We start from the raw sequence: 23,736 nt of genomic DNA, 5'->3' as shown, positions 1-23,736 counted from the left end.
CAATAACTCTAGAATCCAGCATGGTTCACATTCCAACCAATGATCTAAATCAATAACTCTAGAATCAGGCACGGTTCACATTCTAAACCAATGATCTAAATCAATAACTCTAGAATCCAGCACGGTTCACATTCTAAACCAATGATCTAAATCAATAACTCAAGAATCCAGCAAGGTTCACATTCTAAACCAATGATCTGAATCAATAACTATAGAATCCAGCACGGCTCACATTCTAAATCAATAACTCTAGAATCAAGCACGGTTCACATTCTAAATCAATGACTTAAATCAATAACTCTTGAATCCACAGATCCGGGCCCAGATGTGTGGCATGTCGTCTCTTTCTCTCTCTCTCTGTCTGCCTCTGTCTGTCTCCCCCCCCCCCCGCCTCCTTGTCCTCGTGTCTAGTCTTCATGACACTCCCAGAGTCACATGACACCCCTTTCTGAAATCAAGCTGCTCGTCACCTGCATGAGATTAGGATTGGGCAGGATTACAGCCATGCAGGCCACTTTGATAGTGAAACACTAGGAACCGATGCTGGAACCACAGGACAACAATCGTCACCACCGTTTAGGTTCCCCATCGGCAGCTGCCACAGGAGCCTGTGAGTGAACATGTCCTTATCTTATTTAAAGAGGATTTTAGGCATAATTTCTTTTCCCAATGCTCAACATGGCGGTAATTAATACTATGGGTAGGATTTGCTGAACCACACAGTCAAGCTCTGACAGACAAGAGAGGACCTGAAGTGGCACAGTTGAACAATGTACAAATATACAGCCAACCTAAATTATTAAGAATGATTTTCAGGGGCTAATTCAAGGGTGAAGTACAGCCAAAATCTTACCATTCTAATTATCCCCATGCCCTAAAATAGTACTTTTATTATAAGAAATGTGTTAATCCTGTGGGATAAATTCTATAAAGAGCAGAAGATTTCATTCATTGCAGGACCAAGCAGTCAGACAAAACATGACCAAGGATAACACAGCTTCCTGTGTGTGTGCGTTTGTGTCACATTACCCAAGATTCCTTTTGGCTGCATGAGCCCCCCCCCCCCCCCCCGTAAAATACAGACCTGTCAGGTTCCTACCCCCCCGGTGAGACATAGACCCGTCAGGTTCCCCTTACCACCCCCAAACAGAGGGGGGTGAGCTGGGGGCTGTAGTGCTTGGGGTTAGTAGGTTATGGTCCAAGTCAAGATGACATCTTATAAATAGACAGCTGTAAACTTGGGGGGACAACTGTTAGCCGGGTGCCCCTGACACACACCACCTCCCAAAAACAAAACTTACCTCAATGCCCCCGGGCTGGGGTTCCAACACAACTGTTATGGAAAGAAACTGTACCTGTTTGAAAATACATATTTGAAGGATCTTATTTGTTAGCGCCCTCTACTAATATAACTCCTAATTGACAAGAACCATAGCCACATAGCCACACCTATGCTCCAAGAACATAACCCAATACAACAAGATGGCATGATGCCATCCACAACAAAGAACTGTTAGATTTTATTACATGGTTTTAAGCTTCTTAACCTCACTAAATCCCTCTGACCACGGTCTCGAGTAGCCTCTGAGCTAACGAAGCCGCGATGCCTTAATCCCTTGTTAAGGAAAAGGTTATCACCACTTGGCCTCACAATCACTTCCTGCCTGCTTACTGCCTGGGCATGGAGGAGCTGCTCATACCGTCCGAGGGCGAGGAGACCAACTCGGAGCCCACCGCCTTCACGCCGGCGGCCAGGTCTCCCAAGGACCGCCTCAGTGGCTGCTTCACGAGTATGCTCTCCCCCGGAGTCAAGCGTTACCTGAGGAACTACCTGAAGCGCAACGGCTTGCTGACGCTGTCGGTGATGGCGGTGATTACGGGCTGCGTGCTGGGCTTCATGCTGAGAGGACAAGCAGTCTCCTCACAGGTATGTCTGCTCGCTCCGCGGCCCCCTGTAGCAGGTGTTTGGGCTCTTTTAAAGCAGCAATAAGGAGTTCAGTCTCCTCACAGGTATGTTTGGGCTCTTTTAAAGCAGCAATAAGGATTTATTTTTCAAAAATATCAAACTAACTACCTAAAAGGCATGCAAAAAACCTTTGAAACAGCCCCAACAGCCCAGTTGACACTGGTGTCTTCTGAACTGGTGTCTTTTGGCAGCATAGCTGGCAATGTCATGCTGTGATAGCGAAGGAAAGACATAACTACATAGTGCATATCCTGGATGGCTAGATGGAAAGACACAGGTGTTTATCTGTCGTTGACCATATGCTATCAAAATTAATTTGAGGATGGTACCAAAACTAGTTGCCTATAAAACCATACCCCTAAAAGTGTCAAATTGTTGCATAGTGTTACTTTAAGGCATGCATTTTACCACATTGCTTCGCACTGAAGATTGAAATCCTTTAAAAGAGAGTTTTGGAAGTGCAAGGCAGAGAAAGAGCACTCAACCAAATAGGTGATAATTGAGACAAATCTCAGGAACAAAACAAGGTCCTATAAACTTGACAGTGTTAAGAAATGCAACTATGGGCTCAGTGTAGTAAATGTTCCGAAAACGTATCCTCTGTAGCGACCCTGATGGACACATCAGCTCAGTCTGCTTTTTTTAAGATCAGGTCCTCGTCCTTAGTAAAAAATGTATTGGGGTGGGAATAAAGAACATATTAAATAACAATCATCATATTTTTTCTTGTATATCTATGTAAATATTCCCATGTGTAAACCCAGAAATGAGATCTAGATTTACGGACTTTGATGTTGTATCACAAGGGGCGGATGCAGGCCAACCTGCAGTTTGCATTTCAGTATTGCGTTTACTGCCCAGGACTCTGAGTAGGGAAATGGTCATCCAGGAAGCACTCGAGGGTCAAGCTGTGCTCAGGTAGTTTAATCCCAGACAGAGACCGATGGAAGAGAGCACACACCTGTTAGTGTGAGCCTGAATGTAGTCACGAGCGACGCGTGACCCAGACCTGACGAGGGAGATGGGCAGGGCGGGCGGGCGAGAGCAACTCCTCTCTCTCCTTAATGGTCTTGCCCCAGTAACGACGGATGGCTAAATTCATCTCACCAGTTCACCGCTCACATCCCCACCCCCACAACATCTCACTCCCAAAGGATCGCACTTTAGAGAGCCGATAGGTTTCAGGAATCGAGAACGCAGATCCATGGTCTAAGAGTAAATAGAAAATTAGAAAATGAGAAGTGCAAGCAAGTTTTTCACAATACAAAGGACATTCCCTGGGTGAAAGGAAACTGATAAAATGTAGTCTTTTGCTTTGGATAAAACATTCACAACTAGACTATTAAGTAGCACTTGTCAACACATGACATAGGTGTCTTTCTGCGAAAGGGATAACCATGCCAATTCTGTTCTCTATTCGACTGTTTTACAGCTTGTGACTGCACGAGTGACTAGTGTTCTTGCACGAGTAAATGATTTATCAGTACTGATGTCAATTGTGCCATTCACATGGGCTCACATCTTTACCAAAGTTTGGACAGTGGGTCGTAAGTAACTGAGTCTTCTGGTTTTCCCTTCAGGCAAAAATCTACTTCTCTTTTCCTGGAGAGCTTCTGATGCGGTTGCTAAAGATGCTCATTCTCCCTTTGATCACATCAAGGTAAAAATGTTGCTGAGGTAGCGGTCATATACAATATACAGTGGGGAAAATAAGTATTTGAACCCCTGCCGACTTCGCAAGTTTGGCCACTTGCAAAGAAATGTGTGATCTAGAATTGTAATGGTAGGTGTATTTTAACAGTGAGAAACTGAATATCAACAAAAAAATCCAGAAAACTGCATTTTATAAGATTTATGACTTTATTTGCATTTGATGCAAAAAATAAGTATTTGAACCCCCAAGCAAACAGCAATAATTCTGGCTCCCAATGGCCAGTTATGTGCCCAAAAAGCACACAGATTAGTCCTCATTAGGTCTAACAAGGTATACCTGATCTCAACTGATGACCTGTATAAAAGAAACCTGTCCAAAGAATCATACTTCACACCTTCAACCTCACCACCATGGGCAAGACCAAAGAGCTGTCCAAGGACGTCAGAGATAAGATTGTAGACCTGCACAAGGCTGGAATGGGCTAAAAAAACACCGGCAAGCAGCTTGGTGAGAAGCAGATAACTATTGGTGCGATAATTCATAAATGGAAGCAACACAAAACAACTGTCACCCGCTCTAGGTCTGGGGCTCCATGCAAGATATCCCCTCGTGCGGAATCAGTGATCATTCGGAAGGTGCAGAATAACCCCAGAACTACACAGGGGGAGCTTGTGAATGATCTCAAGGCAGCTGGGACCAGAGTCACCAAGAAAACCATTGGCAACACACCACGCCATCATTTTTTGAAGTACTGCAGCACTCGCAAGGTCCCCCTGCTCAAGGAAGCGCATGTACAGGGCCATCTGAAGTTTACCATTGCACACTTGAATGATTCTAGGGAGGATTGGGAGACAGAATGTGGTCAGATGATACCAAAATCAAGCTCTTTGGCATCAACTCGACTTGCCGTGTTTGACAGGGGGGGGAATGCTGAATATGACCCCAAGAGTACATCATACCCACCATCAAGCATGGCGGTGGAAACATTATGCTTTGGGGCTGTTTCTCTGCCAAGGGTACAGGACGACTCCACCGCATCAAGGGGACTATGGATGGGGCCATGTAACGTGGAATATTCGGCTTGAACCTCATTCCCTCATTCCCTCCCATTGAAAACACAACCTTAAAGATTTGGAGAGGATCTGGAAAGAGGAGTGGACCAAAATCCCTCCTGAGATGTTTGTAAACCTGGTGACCAACTACAAGAAACGTCTGACGTCTGTGCTTGCCAATAAGGGTTATTCCACCAAGTACTAAGTCATTTTTGTCTGTCAGTTTTGGGGGTTCAAATACTTATTTTTTGCATCAATAAGTCATAAATGTTATAAAATGCATTTTTCTGGATTTTTTTGTTGATATTCTGTTTCTCACTGTTAATATACACCTACCATTACAATTATAGATCACACATTTCTTTGCAAATGGCCAAACTTGTAAAATCGCAAGGGGTTCAAATACTTATTTTCCCCACTGTATATATATATATATATATATATATATATATATATATATACACCAGTCAATGTTTTTTGTCCCTCTCAGACACCACTATTGGATAATAGCTGATGTTTTAATCATGGTTTTAGTCAGAGTTTATGACACTACTATTATTGACATTATCTGATACAGAAAGGCTTCACATCTGCATAGTTAATTTGTTTTGGGGGGGGGGGGGGGGGGGGGGGGTCTTCCATCTGGGGTGGGGGGGTCATCCATCAGATGTCCTGGCTATCTCTACTCCAGATTCCTGATCAGATCCTGGGAAAAACCGTTGACCATTTTACCATTTTAAATAATGTCTTTCATCTGATATGGACTCTTCATTCTGATCAGATCTTCACATCAACTTACTTCTGCATGACAGTGCCTTGAGTTATGACTGCCCTGATACTGACACCACCTCCATCAATGTGTAGTTTAACGCCCTGATACTGACACCACCTCCATCCATCCATGTGTAGTTTAATGTCTGGGCTGTCCTCCATGGAGACCAAGTCCTGCTGTCGTATGGGAGTCCTCACGGTGACGTACTACCTGTGGACCACCTTCATCGCGGTGGTGGTGGGCATCGTCCTGGTTTGTATCATCAAGCCTGGCGCTGGTACGGAGATGGAGAGCAACCGGTTGGGAGGAGGACCCGTCATGACCTCTGCAGACGCCCTACTGGACCTCGTCAGGTACTCATATTAACCTCCAAGACTTCCACTGCCATACAGCTCGTCAGCTATTCATATTAGCCTCCCAGAGTATCACTGCGATACACCATTTCACTGCCATACAGCTCGTCAGGTACTCATATCAACCTCCCACAGTTTCACTGCCATACAGCATTTCATTGTTGTGCAGTTGGTCAGGAGTCGTCCATCCAGCTACGCTGTACAGAAAACCAACTATCTCTTTCTATCTCCGTCACTGCTCCTCAATGATATCAGTGATTACAGTTTTAAAAATTGATGTGTGTTAAATTTGGGGTGTTCCTCTGATCAGGAGTGCCACATATGCAGAGCAGGGAAGGGAAGGGAAGGTTGGAAGAGATGAAGAGCGCCCTGCAGCATAGTGTTCTGGGTTGTTGAATGACATAATGACTGCTTTTAGTTCATAGTGACATTTAGTAGACCTCCTATGTTGCTTTGCGTTTACGGGGCGTATTGTTGGCTCTTTGTTGGCCCAAATGTGGAGATTAGGGTCTTCCTCTGTGTTTTTTTCTCTCTGTTTCTTTCTCTTCGTTTCTTCCTCTGCGTTTCTTCCTCTGTGTTTCTTCCTCTGTGGTTATTTGAGGATTTACTTGAAGGCTCAGGTACACACTGGAAATATGACCTCTCTCTCTGTAGCCATTTGGATTATTCTGGCCGAATAATGTTTTTTGTGATTGATCATTCGGAGAGAGTGATGGCTTTTTTGCTGGTGGTTTAAAGACTAAATCTAATGTTAGCTTATAGGTCAGTAGGAGAGTTTGAGCCTGGCAGATTATCTGGGAGGCAGTCTTAGTCAAAACTAGGGCATTCTCTGCTGATGTTTGAGGAAACGAGGCACCTACAGCTAAAGGGTCCTCCTAGGCCTTACCTCAGGTTGTTGTAGTCTGCATGATCAGTTAGTGTTGTGATCCTGAACATCTGGGCCTTTTAAATCCCTAACAAACTCAAGGCTGTACCTCAGGGGGCACTCTTAGGCCAAGCTATGCAAGCTACAGCTAATCGCCGTCTCCAGGTAACTTGTCCCCAACTAAATCCAGAAAGTTAAAAACAAAGCCATCTGGCTTTGCATCTCCTCTTTCCAAAACAATAGACTGTGGCTGTTGTTGTTGTTGTCGTTTTTCTGCCCAAAGCCCGGCATCTGAGCCCAGGATGCCTCAGCGCCTGCCACGTATCAGTCTGATGAGTGCCGGCGTCCCCCCCACACAATCCTATTAAAGCGCAGGGGTGATTAGAGTATTTTTAGTAATCCGCACCAATGGCTGACTTGTGAGCTAACGACATAAGTGGCGCAGCGGAGGCGTTGATGATTGAGGATTCCTCGGCAGAGGGCATGACGTTGGTCTCGTGACGTTTGCTCGTGCAGAAGCTGAGCTGGGGGTCAGATGTGATCTACTCTCCAGGTCAGCACGCCACTGACGCGCCCGGGGCCTGCGCTCCAATCACCAGGGACCATGTGCCCGTAACCAGGGGGATGCCCTCGTACCCAGGGGGAATGCTCCTGTACCCAGGGGCAACGTGCCCGTAACCAGGGGGGATATGCCCGTAACCAGGGGGGATATGCCCGTAACCAGGGGGGATGCTCCCGTAAGCAGAGGGGATGCTCCCGTACCCAGGGGCGGAACTGAAACGCCACGTAAAACAGCATCTCTCCTACACCAATTATTACTACTATTATTACTTTACTACTTGATTATTGAAAATAAATTCTTCTCCACCCAGTGTATCAAGAATCGTGAGCTCATGTCTGTATTGAAACAAGCAGGGTCAAGGGTCAATCTCCTGCACAATTACAAATAAGTGAGATTCTCCTAATGTGTAAACGGACGTTATAATTACGGGGCCTTACCTTGTTCACATCATAAGCTTACATAAAACTATTTATGTTTAGGTGAGCTGTCATGAAGGCAGAAACAACAGGACTACACATTCTTACTTAAATCACATACTACCAACATAACCAGAAAATGACCTTAGCCAGTTGCCTTAACAAGAATGATGCAGTGATGCCGTGATATGTGAATAACCATGTTTGCCTATAATGGGGTTGGCAAGTGTGACGTCACGGATCCAAATCCTCAGCTGCCAATGTAAACTGTAATGTTAAAGCCAATATTTACGGTTGGATTGTAAAACGCCTGCTAAGGTTACGAAGGCAAGGAACACCTCGTTGAAAAGACGAGACCACGAGGATTCATCTACATTTTAAAGTAAGTCAATCAGACCTTTATATCTCATTCAATGAACTCCATGAAAGTGCGACTAACAAAAAGGACCCAGTGCTGTTTGTGCTAACGTTAGCCACGCTACAATTTCAAACTGAGTTGTGAGTGTGAATGTTATGACAGGTGGCAGCTTGAAAGGGAAAGTTCAGGCTTCCATGAAGAAAAAAGAATATGAGGTGGAGGTGAGGAGAAACATTAGCTAAAATATGTGGGTGTCGACTAGAAAACTGATGTAACTGTTCGATGTTGACGTTTACTATGTTAAAATTGCTAGCGATGGATCTGGAAGTGACGATTATGGCCTTGGTGACGCACCGACTTGCCAACCCCATAGGTTCTGTTTGCTGAGGTGGTTATGTAGCTGGTATGTGGTCAATAATTGGCTATGCAACCTCATTAAGATTTAGCTGACACCAGTTTCTCTTATTTCCAGGAACATGATTCCCTCCAACCTTATAGAGGCAACTTTTCAACAGGTAAGAAATGCAAAATGACCCAACAAAATCCAAGGTAATCTTTCTCTCTCCACTAAACTGAGAAAAGGTTTTCATCAGTACATTCAACAAATAGCTTCTGATTTAAGCCAATCACTAGAACTAATGCTTATGAACACTCATGTCCATTTGCAAAAATCAACTCAACAAATATCCTCCTCACATTTTCTAATTCCTATCTCTACCGCTAGGAACACACTCTTTCCTGTCCTTCTAAACCATCACTCTGTGCACGGGTGTTATTCTAGCTTACCACTGACACCTTACATCTAATCTTTTCCAGTATAAAACCGATCTGATCCCGGTGCCACACACGCCTGCCAAGACAGTAAAGCCGAACTTTGTGTACATCATGCCGGACGAGAGCAACCCGAAGGGCCAGAGCGTGCTGCTGGAGCTCACGCCACCGCCGGAGGTCCACTACAAGCCCAAGCCCGGCAGCAGCCAGCAGATGAACGTCCTGGGCATCGTCATCTTCTCTGCCACCATGGGTGAGCCTGGACACACATTAAAGACAGCCACCTCCTGCCCCTGTGTGGCTTCAGCTGTAGGCAGACCCCATATACGTACACCAGAGGATGGTCATGTGTCTGAAACAGACTCTAGTCATGCTGAGGTTAGGGATGTGTGCCGCTCTCGGCTGGGTACATGTGGTTAACATGTCAGCTTATGTCCTATTACATGTGGAAAAAAAACACTCTGTAGACCTAACTTAAGCTTGTGAAACAGCTGTAGTTTGCGTGTACCTTATTATGTGGAACACTCAGTTTTGGATCATAGTGTCAGCTAAATGACAGGATGTCTGTTGGCCCTGACAGGTTTTCTGGTTCTCTCTCAGGTTTGCTCTTGGGCAAGATGGGCGAGAGAGGACTACCGCTGGTAAATGTTTGCCAGTGTGTTAACGAATGTGTCATGAAGATAATCAATGCAGCTGTTTGGTAAGTGGCTACTGGAAAGATATCATTCAACTTCACAGTGAAGGTTTTCTAGAGGTTTTGTATGTCAAAGCAACCTCCAGCAATAATTTGACAGTGTATCTGAACATTCTAGTCGTAACATTCTAACTGCAGACATAGATTTAATCACAGGTGTTTTGTTTTGCGTTTGTTGCCATTCAAAACGCATGTTTCATGAATCAGTAAAATACATACTGTATAAAGAAGTGCACAAGTGAATAAGAGACGACTGTTTCAGACCTGCCATCCTACAAAAGCAGCGCATTTTTTAGCATACTGATAATAACATTGAGCCCTCCACTGTAGTGCTGCACTCTAATACACACACACACACACACACACTCTAATGTGCACTCTAATACACACACACACACACACACACACACACACACACACACACACACACACACACACACACACACACACACACACACACACACACATACTGCACTCTTATATTCCTCCCACAGTCTCTGCCACATGGGATGTCCCTACTGTTGGCACCCTGCTTAGATTCACCTCAGTATTTACCTCACTTAACAAGACCTGCACATTTTGGTTTCCCTGCTGAAGTAATGTCTGGCTGGTAACTGAGACATTGAGAATGTAAACAGTGATTTGCCTCATCTAACCCCTATGGGGGGTGAGTCATTGAAGACTTCCCCTCCTGTTGCGTGGCTAAGGCTACAACCTGCCCTCCAACCATACCTGCGTAGGATAAGAGATACGCTGTTGCCAGGTTACAGGTGTGACAGGCTGGGGATTAGCCCTAACCTGCCACCGGTGCTAAGGTGTGCTGTCATCCGCACCTGCTGCCATGGCAATCAGAGTTGAGCCCAGGCTGGCATGAGCACAGCGACCCATCAAGCCTGACACACTGAGCTCCCTAAAGCAGAACGACGTCTTGGACACTGTCACAGGGGTCTCCTGTAACGGACACACAGGTGAAAGCCGTTTTCTATATGACCATCGCTTTTATACAGCCTGGTGCCTATTTACCTTTCTGTGCTAGCACAGCGCTTTACCCTTACACAGGGACTGAAAGAACATGGCACCATAGATCCAAAAGAGGATAAGAAGAAGAAAACGCTGCTGTTGTAGTTTTAGTTGTATTAAGAACAAAGAAGACCCAAAGAGATGAAGAGATGAACCAGATACACCCTTACTCTTCCTCTCTCCTCACAGGTACTTTCCCTTCGGCATCATATTCCTCGTGGCGGGGAAGATCTTGGACATGAACGACCCGTCGTCGCTGGGCAAGAAGCTGGGCTGGTACGGCATCACGGTCATCGCTGGGCTTTTCGTCCACGGCCTCATTCTGTTGCCCCTCTTCTTCTTCATCCTGACACGGAAGAACCCCTTCACATTCATCAGAGGGCTGCTACAGGCTATGGTCATCGCCCTGGCAACCTCCTCAAGGTCAGACAGCACACATTTCCACAGCCACAGACAGACAGGACCTGTGTGAATGCCTGTCTTCAGCTCATGAGGCTAATATGATCAGCATCCAAAACATCTGGTATCTGGCAAGGTTATGTGTTTTTTTGCTAGGCTATTAGTTTTTGGCTAGGTTACATGTTTTCGTCACTGAGTGAGAGCACGCTGTGTGTCACTCTGAGGTCTGTTTGTCTAAAATGGTGTAACAATAAAGAGGACTATAAGCGTGAGGTTTTTTAAACCAATTAGTGAGGTTTTCTTCCCCAACCCCTTCTACAACAGCTCAGCAACTCTCCCCATCACCATGAAGTGTTTGCTGGAGAACTGCAATGTGGACCGTCAGATCGCCCGCTTTGTGCTTCCTGTGGGCGCCACCATCAACATGGACGGCACTGCTCTCTACGAGGCCGTGGCTGCCATCTTCATCGCCCAGGTCAATGATTACGAGCTCGACTTCGGACAGTTGGTCACCATCAGGTAAACCTTGCATAGAGGAGGGGACAAATACTTTGCCTCATAGGGTGCTATAATAAGTGATGAAGCCTGCCTTTTGGACTTAACTGACTCAATGGCACATAGGGTTCTATAATAAGTTCTGAAGCCTGCCGTTTGAACTTAACTGACTCAATGGCACATAGGGTTCTATAATAAGTTCTGAAGCCTGCCGTTTGGACTTAACTGACTCACTGGCACATAGGGTGCTATAATAAATTCTGAAGCCTGCGGTTTGGACTTAACTGACTCACTGGCACATTCACAAACTTTTCTGAACTAACAAATTGCAAATTTTCGCCCTTTAATCCTGTATGCTGAAAATGCTTGAGTAAAGGATCCTTTTCAGTTGCTGCACAGTTTCTGGTCCTTTGTGGCAGCAGGATGTGGTGCTATAGTTAACTCAGTATCACACATTCCATCTCACACATCTTACCTGTCGCCTCCAGCATCACTGCAACAGCTGCCAGCATCGGGGCCGCCGGAATCCCACAGGCTGGCCTCGTCACCATGGTGATAGTGCTGACATCAGTAGGCCTTCCTCCTGATGACATCACCCTCATAGTGGCCATTGATTGGATTCTGTAAGTTTGGCATGAAAATAAGTGTTGTGTACGGGCAAGAATCGATACAGTGTATTCGAGAATTGATGCAGCATCACAAACACATAATATCTCTAGCCAATTAATTGATATTTTCTTCCACCCCTAATGATAACATAATAAGCATTTTACATAAATATTCTTAAAAGGTTCTTAGGCTACAATACACTGCTCTGGTACATTAGGGTGAAGTGAACTGATCAAGTGCCCTCCCTCCCTCTATTCCAGTGATCGGTTTCGGACCATGATCAATGTGCTGGGGGATGCCCTGGCAGCAGGAATCATCGGGCATCTGTGTCGAAAAGACTTCCCACGAGATGCAGAGGTGAGGCTGGTTCTGACCTTCACAGCTCAAGGCCAAACGATCAATGTAAAAAGCTCTGGGTCTACCAAAGAACTGCAAGTTCTTGCAAAGAACTTAGATTTTTGTTTGGCATTCAAGACCACTACCTACGGATAATGTTTTAAAGCTTTTAAATATGGCTTTTTTAAAATATGACTCTATTTTTTTGCAGATATACTAGTGGCTAGCTGGGAGCCATATTCATTTACAGGCATTCACTTTTATCCAAAACACCCTACAGTATAGCACAGAGACACCTTTTCATCCGTATGCCCTTGACCTTGATGTTGTTAGCAGCTTGCAGTACCAGTGGACCTCCAGGAACCTATTGTCTTCTGATGCTTGCAGCCTAGCACAGACACTGGACTGTTTTAAGACTGGCCTAAAAACCTTTTTTATTCAGAAAGGCGTTTCCTACTTTTTAAAACGTATATATTTTTTAAGCTATGTTTTACTGTAGCACTCTGAGATTCAGTTGAATATAGAGTGCACTATAAACTAAATGAGTTATTATTAGTAGTATTATTAGCAGGCTCCATATTAAATATCAGCTGTCCCTGTGCCTCTCTTATAGAATGCAAATGGAAACCCCCCCAACTCACAGAACCTCAAGGACATGAACATGTCTGCGACCGAGGTGCCACTCCTGGCCAGCAAAGACAGCGTGTACGAGGTGTTCGGAGACACCGTGACAGAGAGGCCCACGGTCTACTACAACATCTGCCAAGTCTGAGAGTGGCCGGAGGAGGCCGCCCAGGAGGTCACCCAGGGCAGCAACTGGGACCTCTGGACACCTGACTAGCTGCAGTCTCCCTCCTGTGTGCCTTTGCTGAAGTACTGAACTAACTCTTCATTAAAACCTTTTTTTATTTATTCTTTTTTTTTTTTTTTTTTGAGAGGCGGGGGGTTTAACACTTCACTGTGGTTGACACATCTGGATACATCAGTGTCACTCCAAATGTGTCAATAAGTGACATGCCTAAACATTTTGACTCTGGAGGACATCATACGAAGCCAGGTGTCAAGCACAGAGAATCTGCACCATGAGCCCCTTGAACCTTCCTGAGACGGCAGCAGAATCCGGTACAGGCCTTGCCCTGCACTGACACACATGGTCTTCTGAGTTTTTCCGCTATCTGGCTGTGAACCTTGACCCCTGGGCTCTGCGTGCTGTACCACACACCAAACCACTCCTGTCTGCAGCTGACAGAGTTCATGCTGGCGTGCTCTCTCCATTTCAGGCCATATTTCTATCCACACAGAGGAACTCCAACCACACATCGCTGCTATGTTGTGTCTTTAGTGAAAATATCTACAATTCTTGAGACTTTGTCACATGTATATCTGGACTACAGCAGCTGTTTCACTCATTCTGGTTTACTTTAAGGACACCCACCTTATACACACAGAAGTAGTGTAACACTGACCGAATGTCCTGTCACTGCAGCGTTCAACATTCCGCTCACACACACACACACACACGACCATGACTGACCACGTCAGGGTCTCGGGAGTTCTCCTCACTGCTCATGACAAGCAGAGCTCTTAACCTGACAACTAGGGCTAACCTGGGAGAGACCTGCTAGGCTGTGCAGCGCACAGAGAGTCCTCACCCATCATCTTCTTCAAAGACACAGTCAGGGTCTCAGACCACAACAACTAATAGCACAATAACCCTACATTTGGTGATGTTTGTGTCCTTACCATGAGGTTGAAGTTTGTAATATTGCATTTTCACTGTCTGGATTTCACTGTATGAGTTTATAAATTCTACTTTTTGCGGGAACTGGGCTGATCACAGTTACCCCTTATTCAATACCACACCACACCACCCTATTACCAAAAGACAGTGTGGGTTTAGAAAAGCATGAACAATTTGCAAGTAAACTGGCCTTGACATACTGCAGCACTGCATTATCAACAACTGCCATGACATTGAATTGGTGCTCCTGAGACAGGACAGTGCATCACTTCCGTACTAATAGGATTTGGATGTCAGCCTCTGTTTTGTTTACATGCTACTTAGGTCGCTAGTGCGCATTTCCCACGCAGGACTTAGGACAGTTCCATTGAGTATGAGTATCCATAGAGAAACACATTCACTTTGGTTGGAGTTCAAATAATTTGCTGGCTTTTTTATGTTTTGTTATCTCTGTATGTACAGCACATGAGAATAACTGGGTGGCTGGACATGTGTGAGTACCCAGGTGGCAGCTGACTGGAATAGGTGAGGCCCTGACTTGTGTAGCAAAATACCTCATCGGGAAATCCCTTTCTCGTCTAGTTTTACTTTAAATTTAACGACAATACCTGATTCGCACGGCAGCCCGTTCACTAGTGGCTGCTAACTTGTGCCAACACGTGTTGCGTGTTACTTGTTGGTTGTGGGTCATCGCGGCAACTGTATGCTCCAGTGGTGCAGCACGACTACAGGCCTGACTCACAACAGCTTGTCACAACGATAATAGTTTTACTGACTCAACTACATGGACTGAAAAGAGGGGGGGGGGGGGGGGGAGGAAGGGATCTGTAAGCGCCTATCTGGACACCAAAAGCTAATAAACGGCAGCACTAACTGTGCACAATCATTTGATGCACAACTACCTAATAGAATTAAATATTTTGGACTTAAACAGGTGAGATGCTGATTACATTGGTTGGTGTTGGGCATAGGGACCACACACCTGCAACTGTGGCCCCACCTTTACACGTATTTTAATAAGATGAACTGCTAATAAGATTTGTCATTCCTTGGCTTTGTTAAATACTGAGACAATGGAGTTGCCTCATCAAGAGTAGGAAAAGATACTAAAAGGAGGAGAGAAAAAAACACATGTTCAGCAGACATCCTCCCTGTCCAACACATTCGTTTTAACGACCATTTTAACATACTGGTTTTTTTCTTGACAATTTTTTATATGAAATAATATGTGTCTGAATGTTTGTAATTGTTATGAAGCTGAATTTGCATCGTTTATATTTTTAATAAACAGCTCCATTAACATGCACTCCGTGACATCTATTGCAATGAAACCTCCAGAGACTGCAAGGTTCATGAGCGGTACAAGACTCAACCGATATAGCAGGTGGCTTCGTTAGGCCTATTACCCGCGGATTTAGTGGACGGAGTACAACACGCTTTAAGCCTCATTAGATGGAGATTCTCAGCTTTACGTTCTTACCGGAGGAAAAATGTTGACTTGCTCAAGGACATTATTAACAGCACATTTGTTCAACTGTAACAACTGAGGAAGACAACGCCGGGCACCGTCAATGGCAGCGAAAGGAAAGGCATAGTCTAGGAAGTAAACATCAATTCAAATCAGTTCAAGGTTATTTAAATAGCGCCAAAACAACATAATTGTCTCATGGTGCTTTACAAAGCCCAGTGCCTGAACACACATAACAGAGGTCTCCGTGGGATTTCAACTAATATTTTATGAGCTGTTCATAAAACCTACTACAAATTCGAGGTTACACGCCATACGCTATGTTGCTGTGCTGGTGAAAGCTTGACATACTAACCTAGTTACATTTAATCTCAGGCTTGTTCTCACACTGGACTAAGTATGCAAGTCAACTTTTCCACGAACATTTAATGCCTCCGATAGGCTCTTAAACTCAATTAGAGTTGAAAGGTATTTGGCATCAATTCTGCTTCTGGCTAAGGCCAAACCCAAACCGGATACTAGTGGACAGTCAACAAATGTGGTTTGCATGGGATGAGATGTAAACAGCCCCACCACATGGCCACTGACGCCATAACGACCCGAAACACCAACCAAGATTCTGTAGAACATCTCAAACTTCAACTGTAGCTAAGGAAAGCAGTGTGACGTGAAAAGCTTTCACTATTAAGGATCAGATTTTGTTTTGACAGTACAAGGTCAAGAGCCGATAAAGGCATGTATTTATCTAAATGTACAAAGCACAAATAAATTCCCAACTAATTTGTGACTATTAAGGCAGGACCAAATTACCCCTTTTGAAAAATTAATGACACCTTCCGTTTTGTAGCCCTAAATGAAGAACTATTGAAAAACACACATATATTTTGTACTGTCCTCTAGGACTCCATATTGCCCTTTGAGACAGAAGTAGGGGACCAGATGGCTTTACATTTCCTGGTTTAGTGCCACTCTGCTTCTGTCCACATACTTACTTTTCAAACGTCTGTCAGAGCTGGAACATGTAATGTAGTAAGATGTTGATGGACTTCAGCTTAGTATTTAAATGGTGCTACTGACTGAACAGGAGGGCCATTGAGGCATATGCAACAGTCACATTTAATAATGAAGATAGATTTATTGATCCCAAGTGGAATTTAGGGGGGCGGAAGCTCTTCACAATGCTACAGAATTAGTTAAAGTGAAATAAAAGTTTAAGAGAAGCACAGACAGAGCCATTGAAAGGCCGCCACCCAGAGTGGAGTAAGGAGTGGATTTGTGTCTCCAGCAGCTGTAAACGAGCTCAACAGGACTAGATGTGTGTGTTCCCAGCAGCTCTATATGGGCTGAATTGATATTAACTAGTGTTGATCTTCAAGGCTGAAGCAGTTCAGGTAAGGCCAGGCATTTTACTAAAACCCCAGGACCCCATTTCCAATCAATGCAATGAAAGTAAACCATAAGAAAAAGGCTTCATCGAAACATTATGTTTAATATTTGTAATGGAAGAAACACATTTGGAAAAACAAACAATGTTTACACAGCATGACAGCATTTACACTTTCACGATCATTTCGCTCTCAGTCAAGGAACTGAAGGATTGCCTTCCCCGTGTGCCGGATGAACGGTATGACCAGACTAAGTACTTTATTTAAATCTCTTCAGAGAAGCATAGAAACCCCAACCTTAAAGTAAAATAATTAAATCACATGCTTATATCTGAAGGGGGAAAAAAAAAAGGTTCCATTTATTTTTTAGATTCGTGTTCACACTGTTCTGAATATCAACAAAACAGAAAAAAAAAAAAAGAGATTCTTTTGTTTACCTCTTTGGTCCTTCGTATACGAGTCTCCATTTTGTTCAAATCATTGATTCTCCCCTCCCACCCCCAAATAAACTCCACCTCCCAGTAGCCCCAGAATGAAAGGGTTCATAAGCAATACAAACTGCCTGGGGTGTCCCAACTTAGATAATTGACTGGGAGGTTGAGCAGTCTGTTTAGATCTAAGGCTTCCTAACATTCACTTCTATATTTCACTTATGGCCGCAACACACTGGTTTCCTTTTTCCCTTTTCCATATTTATGGCACATTCTTCAAAATTACCAAAACTGATACGTCTGGATGAGGAAAAGAAATTAAATTGGTCTACCATGGGAATCTTAAAGGGAAAAAAACAAAAAACAAAAACATTGCAGTTCAATCCAAGATCCAATAAGACAATATCTACACCTAATTTCTAGGACAAAGATGCACATTAAAGATGTAGAAATTCTATTTATACAGTTATTAAAAAAAAAAAAAACTTTTTCAATCAGGCTTTACAAATGTATCTCCATCCCCTTCTCTGGTTACAAAAACAGTTTACTTATGCTGAGACTTACTTGTTTTAAAAGACACTTGCAAGACCTTGTCTCCTAGGCGATAACCGTTGAGGCTGGCAATGGCCATGGCGGCCTCCTCGTAGTTTGTCATGGTAACAAACCCAAAGCCTTTGCACTTGTTGGTGTTGAAGTCGCGGATGACCTTGACGTTGGTGACGGCTCCGAACGGGCCGAACATCTGCCAGAGGATACCCTCATCTGCGTCCTGACCCAGGTTATAGATGAAGATACACCAGCCAGAGGTTGAGTTACCGGACACGTTCATGCCAGAAACGCTACTCATGTGGTCCACACTCATGGGGGAAAACCTGAACCGGGACAGGCGCATAGAACAGGTTTAAGAGTGAAGTGGACTGGAGTTGGTCTTCTTTTTGCATTAAGTAGCTTGGCACACACACACACCAATGTTACATACATTTTCCTTTCAATTTCTTATTATGAAATGTAATGTAAATATTCTTTCAAGATGCTTGACATCCAAGACCGCCCCTCCAGAGAGACTGAAGATCAGACACTCACCTGAACCTCTGGGCCTGGTGGTGCACTGGCCCGTTGAAGCGACGTGATTGGTTATGGTAGAGCTGAGAGAGCAACTGGGAGCTCCTGGCCTGGTTGGGATTGGCCGCAAACTTGACTGTGATTGGCTCGGTGGCGCCGGGGGGCTTAGTGCCATTCAGGTGCTTGATGGCATCCTCTGCCTCCATGCGCTTGTCGAATCGGATGAAGGCCACTCCTCGAGATAGACCTGACGGAGGAGTAGTCAAATACTCACATTTGTCTAGAAAGTCAAGTCATTAAGGTTAAGAGAATATATTCCGGGTGCAGTTCAGATAAACAAAGCATAACCAAAAAAACTTTTAGAAGAAGACTGATGTATTTTTTGCAGGTATGATCATTTTTGCAGGCATTTCAAACTCCTCCCTCCCCCCCCAAAAGGGTTGCCATGCGCCATCTCACCTGTGGCTTGGTCGACCAGTACTCTGGAATTGATGATGCGTCCAAATCTCATGAACATGTCCTCCACATCCTTTTGAGTCATGGTTTTGGGCAAGCCGCTGATGTAAAGATTAGCATCTTTAATGGTCTCAGAGCTCGGACGAGCATAGGAGACCTGGCGGCAAGGAGAGAAAAGGTTGAGTTTAGAATCAGAAACGGCTGACCCTAGTGTGTCAAAACAAAAAAAGGCCAAACTAAAATAATCGAATTGTATTATTTCCCCAAAAAGTTCATCTTAAAGATGGTAAGCTTTAGCAAAAGTTTAGTTTTAAATACTACCAATGCTATAACAGTCTTGTTGGATTCATCCTATTGTCAAAACAAAATGAGGGGGAAAAATTTTGAAAATAAAAACCCAGGTAAACCCCTTCACATTTCAAGGAGTGTTTGTAAATACAGGTCTGGACTAGGCTAAAAAATTAAAATCAATGGAATAATAGAAGGATAAATCGAGAACAGTTATAATCCTTAAAAAAAAAAAAAGCTCAAATAAAAATAATTGTAATGAGACTAACGAAGCAGGGCTTTGATTCGGCACAACGTCATACTCAAGCTGAGCGCTTTTCTCTCGTCAAAAAAAAAGTGTTCATACGCGATGAAAGGAAATCCAGTAGGATTGCAAACGATCAGAAAATAATATATGGCGGGAGAAACTTCAGTATAATTCTGTACCGAAAAGAAAACCTTGCCATATAAAAGTTTGAGCCAATTGGGAATAATTCTCATCATAAAAAGAAGGTCACAGAAAATGAAAAAGCAATGAAATAATTTAAAACATAATACAAAAAACTGAAAATTATAAACTCCCACAGTTGTCCATCACCTCCGTTCCATGGGAAGGTTTAAATCCTTACATGTTAAAAGAAAACAAACAAACACCACTGGACCCAGTTGTTTGGTACTAGATCACATCTAAGAGAGTAGAGTACACATGGAAACAAAAGCGTCTGGTGGCACGTTACCTTGATAGTTTTAGACTGTAGTCTCAGCCCATTGAGTGTACTGATTGCCCTTTCTGCATCACTAGGGTTAACAAAGTTAACAAATCCGTACCCTAAACTGTGGCCTAGAGAAAAAAAAGGAAAACAACAAAATAAAATAACAAACGTTTGGGTCCACATTCGGCAGACTTGTTGTTGCACACAAAACAAAGAATCACATTGACATGAGTTTTCCCCAAACTGAACATCTGGAAAAAAAGAAAATACAGGTTGGGCTGGAAAACAAAAAACATTAATGACAAAGATGCACATTAAAGAATTTACAGGTCTAGTCAAACTTGAACATTCAGTTATGACCACTAGGAAAAAAACTTTCAAACCGTTAAAAGAACTCAATAAAAGACCATTACAAATTTACAAAAATTGTTTTAAAAACAGCGAAAGATAAACCCCTCAGCATATCCACAGAAAGAAACACAGAAATTCAAAAGGCACCAAGATAAACAAAAGGCATTTTCAAGGACAGCAGAGAACATTTCTGCCACGTGAAGTAAACAGAAGAAAGCAGAGGGAGTTAGAGGCGGTGTAAAACAGAACTCAAAAGAGTGCCACAATCCCAGGTGGTCCTCCCAGTCATGGGAAAAGAAATCAGTAAGTAAATAAAGACATAAAAAACAGATTCTCTTAAGTAGTTGTGCTTCATGCAAGATCAGGAGTGATTGGGATTTCATCTTCAACAAGACGACAAAATAAATAAATAATATACTTTTAACTTGTTAACTTTCCTGTTAAGTTTAACTAAAAAAAACTCAAGTCACTATTCGGATAAAAGTAGAAAACACTACATTAAACTTAAATAAAAAAATGGGGAGGGGTGTTAAATGGCAAATATTTTGACCATTCATTACAAGGCGTTTGCGTTTTCACCTCTACAAGATACAGACAGCTTTAGTGAGACAATATGATGGAGAATTAAAGAAATGACTCAACATAAAAGGTAGCTCTGTGAAACTAATGGAAAGTAAAAGAACGGTAACTGAATGTTGGTTCAGGCAGCAGGCAAAGACTGTTCCAGACTCACCATGCACCATAGAGCTCAACATTGGTACGTGGAGCATCAGAGCAGCAACTCTTAACCACAGAACACTGAGTGCGTGAACACATTTCAACCCCTCAGCTATTACAAGGCACTACAAACCACAATCAAATAAGTAAATCAATAAATCAATCGATGAAATGTATTTATCTCGCTCTCGCTATATATACAGACACATCAAAATACCTCTTTACAGAGTGCACACTACTCAAAACCAGGGGGAAAAGGAAAACATGAGTGAGCGCATCAAAGAGAAGAAATAAAATGGAGGGGGGACGGGGTAGGGTGACGAGACAGCTCTAGCCCGACCTCCCCCTCCCCCAAAGGGATGTAAGGGTGTAGGTAAAATAAAAAGGGTTTGGACTCACTCTGGTTTCTCTGATAAGGATTACCTGCCACTTTATCTCTAATGAGTTTGGCAGACTCCACCTCGCCGATGCTGCTGAACAAGGAGCGCAGCTCGTCCTGCGTCATGTTCTGCGGCAGGTAGTTCACTATGAGGTTGGTCTTGGCATCCTTGGGCTCGTCCCCCATGTGGTCCTCATACCCATTGTCATACGCCTCCTGGGGAGAAAAAGACTGAAACACTGAAATATTGAAACCAATATCTAAATATTGTACCCAGCACCCAAACCCTGAGCCTCACTTGGAATGAACACTATTTAAATGACAAAGGGAGAATCATTCCAACAGTGCTGTAAAGACTCATGTTCCCCCTCAACACTACATACACCAGTCGTACAATGAAGTTTTCAATAGACTTACAGCTTTCATGTGTGACTGCGAATCTCTGTCAGCACCCTGACAGCTCTGCACTTCACACACCTGTAAAAAGATACAATACAATCATGAAAACATTCATTTAAAAAAAAAGGCACTGGCAGAGCAGCCCTGGTTAATACAAAATGTACCAAGCGGGACACCCCAAAGTCAAGCACCAGAATCTCATTGCAGCATAAAAAGGCGACTCCTTTACGATCACTTACTTTAAGGTATCGGATGTGTCCTCTTCTGACTGCCATGTAGACACCTCACTGATTCCAAATCTGCTGAAAATGAACATTAGATTTGCCATCAGAAAACCATGTGACGTGAACTACATTTTCAGTGGGTGTATAGCCGTGGTGCGTTTTCAATTGTTCGGACAAAACGCCGTCTAAATCGACGGGTTGATGTTGCCGCTTGAATGACTGAAAGATGGCTTCACATTGCGTCGCCTAGCCAACTAGCGTTACGTTATGTTGATGTTTAAGCAAAACCGGTACTGGGAATAATCATGAGCCAGTATATTTAACTACCGGCATATATGAAGTATGCAAGTTAACAAACTCACCGAGTTGAGCTGGCTGCATACACGCTATCTGAGCCAAGAAGCTAGCTAACCAAAAAGCAAACAGGCCAGGGTGTCGTATTTCTTCTTCTTCCTACCGAGAGTTTCTGGTGTTTAACGAAAATAATAATGCCCTGTACCCCAGTTATTGACTAGTTCAAGTAAAATATGTAAAAGTCAAGGCCCCCGCAACGGAACTGGTAAAAGACAAATGAGGCCTCCATGTCCTAATTTACATGGGTATGTTCGTGTTAACCGACAACGCTAGCTACCAGGCGAGCTAATGCAAACTAGGTAGTAATTTACAAATTGAATGAGACTTTTTCACATTTGAACTTACATTTACAGTGGAAGAGTGGTAAACACTCGTATAAGTAATAGGCCAAGTAACGCAAAGTGAACCATCGGAACTCGATGGAGGCTGTAACCTTTGCTAACCAAGTTAGCTTATGCCGGAACGTGAGAAAACAACGAATTGTAGCTCATCGACTTGGTAGTCACTGTGCTAGTTTGGGTGATGTTAGCCCGCAAATGTAACTCCGTAACGTTAAACAATTGCATATTCAGGTTAAATTCAGGAATATCTGGTAATGGTGCGTATTTTTGTTAATGTTTTGTCGATACATTACACTGGATTATTAGAGACGACCATTTTATGTGAGGCCTAGTGTTAGCATAGCCACTTTTACGGCCTTGCTTTCACCACATGGATCCCGCTTATCTACTTATCACGTTTGCTTCAACGTTAGCTAGGCTAACTTACACCGGGCACTCATTAAGGCTTCGTCGAAGTACTACAGTTGTTAACACTATAATTAAAAAAAAATGTTTTATATTAAAGCAAATACTTACACAACGTAATACTTTCTCCGTCACCTGACAGTGATTTGATCTTGTGATAATTCTAGACTATGACGGTCGTGTGCTCCTGCAACTGGGTACCTGAAAGCTAACTGGCTACCTACTTTATAACACCAACCAGATGGCGCAGCGACAGAGACCAGTATTAGCTCCGCCTCCGGCTCGTCTCAAGCCCTAGCGCGCAGACATTTATGTAGGGATGGGCGATACCGTCGGTAGAAGTGAAAATCAACAATATGAATCAAATCTTCTCTTTAATAATAATAATAATTAAAAAAAAAAAAAAACAGTTTAATACAACCTCAGTCTGTTTCTCCTTTGGCTCATTTAGCTCAGTAGTCTTTGAAAAAAAAGAAAGTAATTTCTAAAGAGACAGATGAAGCAACAATTCCCAGATATTTTGCTGCAAGTCTTGTCAGGAGACTCAGGAATGCAAGTGTTTGCTTATACTCTTTCCAACAAATTAATAGGTCCTGGCTGGTCCCAGGGAATGAACCTTTCCTCTACGTCGCGGCGCATTTCAATGAGTGCATCAGTGTCCTGAGCGGTTGGGCTGACAGAACCTGAACGTCAACTCTGCCCATGGCCCTCCAGTAGGCTA

At 43.5% G+C, this 23,736-nt stretch overlaps 2 protein-coding genes across 10 annotated transcripts; one reads left to right on the top strand and one right to left on the bottom strand.

Moving 5' to 3' along the window:
- Nucleotides 1–1,681: 1,681 nt before the first annotated feature.
- slc1a8a (solute carrier family 1 member 8a) lies at nt 1,682–13,094 on the top strand (the record flags this gene model as incomplete). Its single annotated transcript, XM_080833182.1, has 11 exons — nt 1,682–1,927; nt 3,547–3,626; nt 5,582–5,797; nt 8,471–8,513; nt 8,815–9,022; nt 9,370–9,469; nt 10,673–10,906; nt 11,207–11,401; nt 11,866–12,000; nt 12,247–12,343; nt 12,936–13,094. The coding sequence occupies 11 exons, from the start codon at nt 1,682–1,684 to the stop codon at nt 13,092–13,094; spliced, it is 1,713 nt and encodes a 570-aa protein (XP_080689308.1).
- elavl1b (ELAV like RNA binding protein 1b) lies at nt 11,961–23,263 on the bottom strand. Of its 9 annotated transcripts, none has more exons than XM_080833186.1 (9): nt 23,127–23,263; nt 21,931–21,990; nt 21,710–21,769; nt 21,313–21,523; nt 19,870–19,973; nt 18,869–19,022; nt 18,431–18,689; nt 17,912–18,219; nt 11,961–11,998 (listed from the first exon to the last, which is right to left on the bottom strand). In XM_080833186.1, exons 2-9 carry the CDS (start codon nt 21,964–21,966, stop codon nt 11,976–11,978), a joined length of 1,155 nt encoding a protein of 384 aa, XP_080689312.1. In that variant the 5' UTR covers nt 21,967–21,990; nt 23,127–23,263; the 3' UTR covers nt 11,961–11,975. The 9 variants fall into 9 exon arrangements, with proteins under 9 accessions (XP_080689312.1, XP_080689311.1, XP_080689317.1 ...); XM_080833185.1 differs by lacking the exon at nt 11,961–11,998 and adding an exon at nt 17,001–17,688; XM_080833191.1 differs by lacking the exon at nt 11,961–11,998 and adding an exon at nt 17,001–17,688 and having other exon boundaries at nt 18,431–18,656.
- Nucleotides 23,264–23,736: the final 473 nt, after the last annotated feature.

The sequence above is a fragment of the Sprattus sprattus genome, assembly GCF_963457725.1.
Source record: "Sprattus sprattus genome assembly, chromosome: 2".
NCBI lineage: Eukaryota > Metazoa > Chordata > Actinopteri > Clupeiformes > Clupeidae > Sprattus > Sprattus sprattus.
This window is presented reverse-complemented; position numbering and strand designations above follow the sequence as displayed.

Coding starts and splice junctions, on each gene's coding strand:
- elavl1b (XM_080833186.1), bottom strand. CDS start 21,966: ATGGCAGTCAGAAGAGGACACATCCGATACCTTAAA. Junction 19,023..19,869: donor TACAGTCTAAAACTATCAAG/GTAACGTGCCAC, acceptor CCTTGCCGCCAG/GTCTCCTATGCTCGTCCGAG. Junction 11,999..17,911: donor GCAAGTGTCTTTTAAAACAA/GTAAGTCTCAGC, acceptor CCAAACTTACAG/AATCCAATCAATGGCCACTA.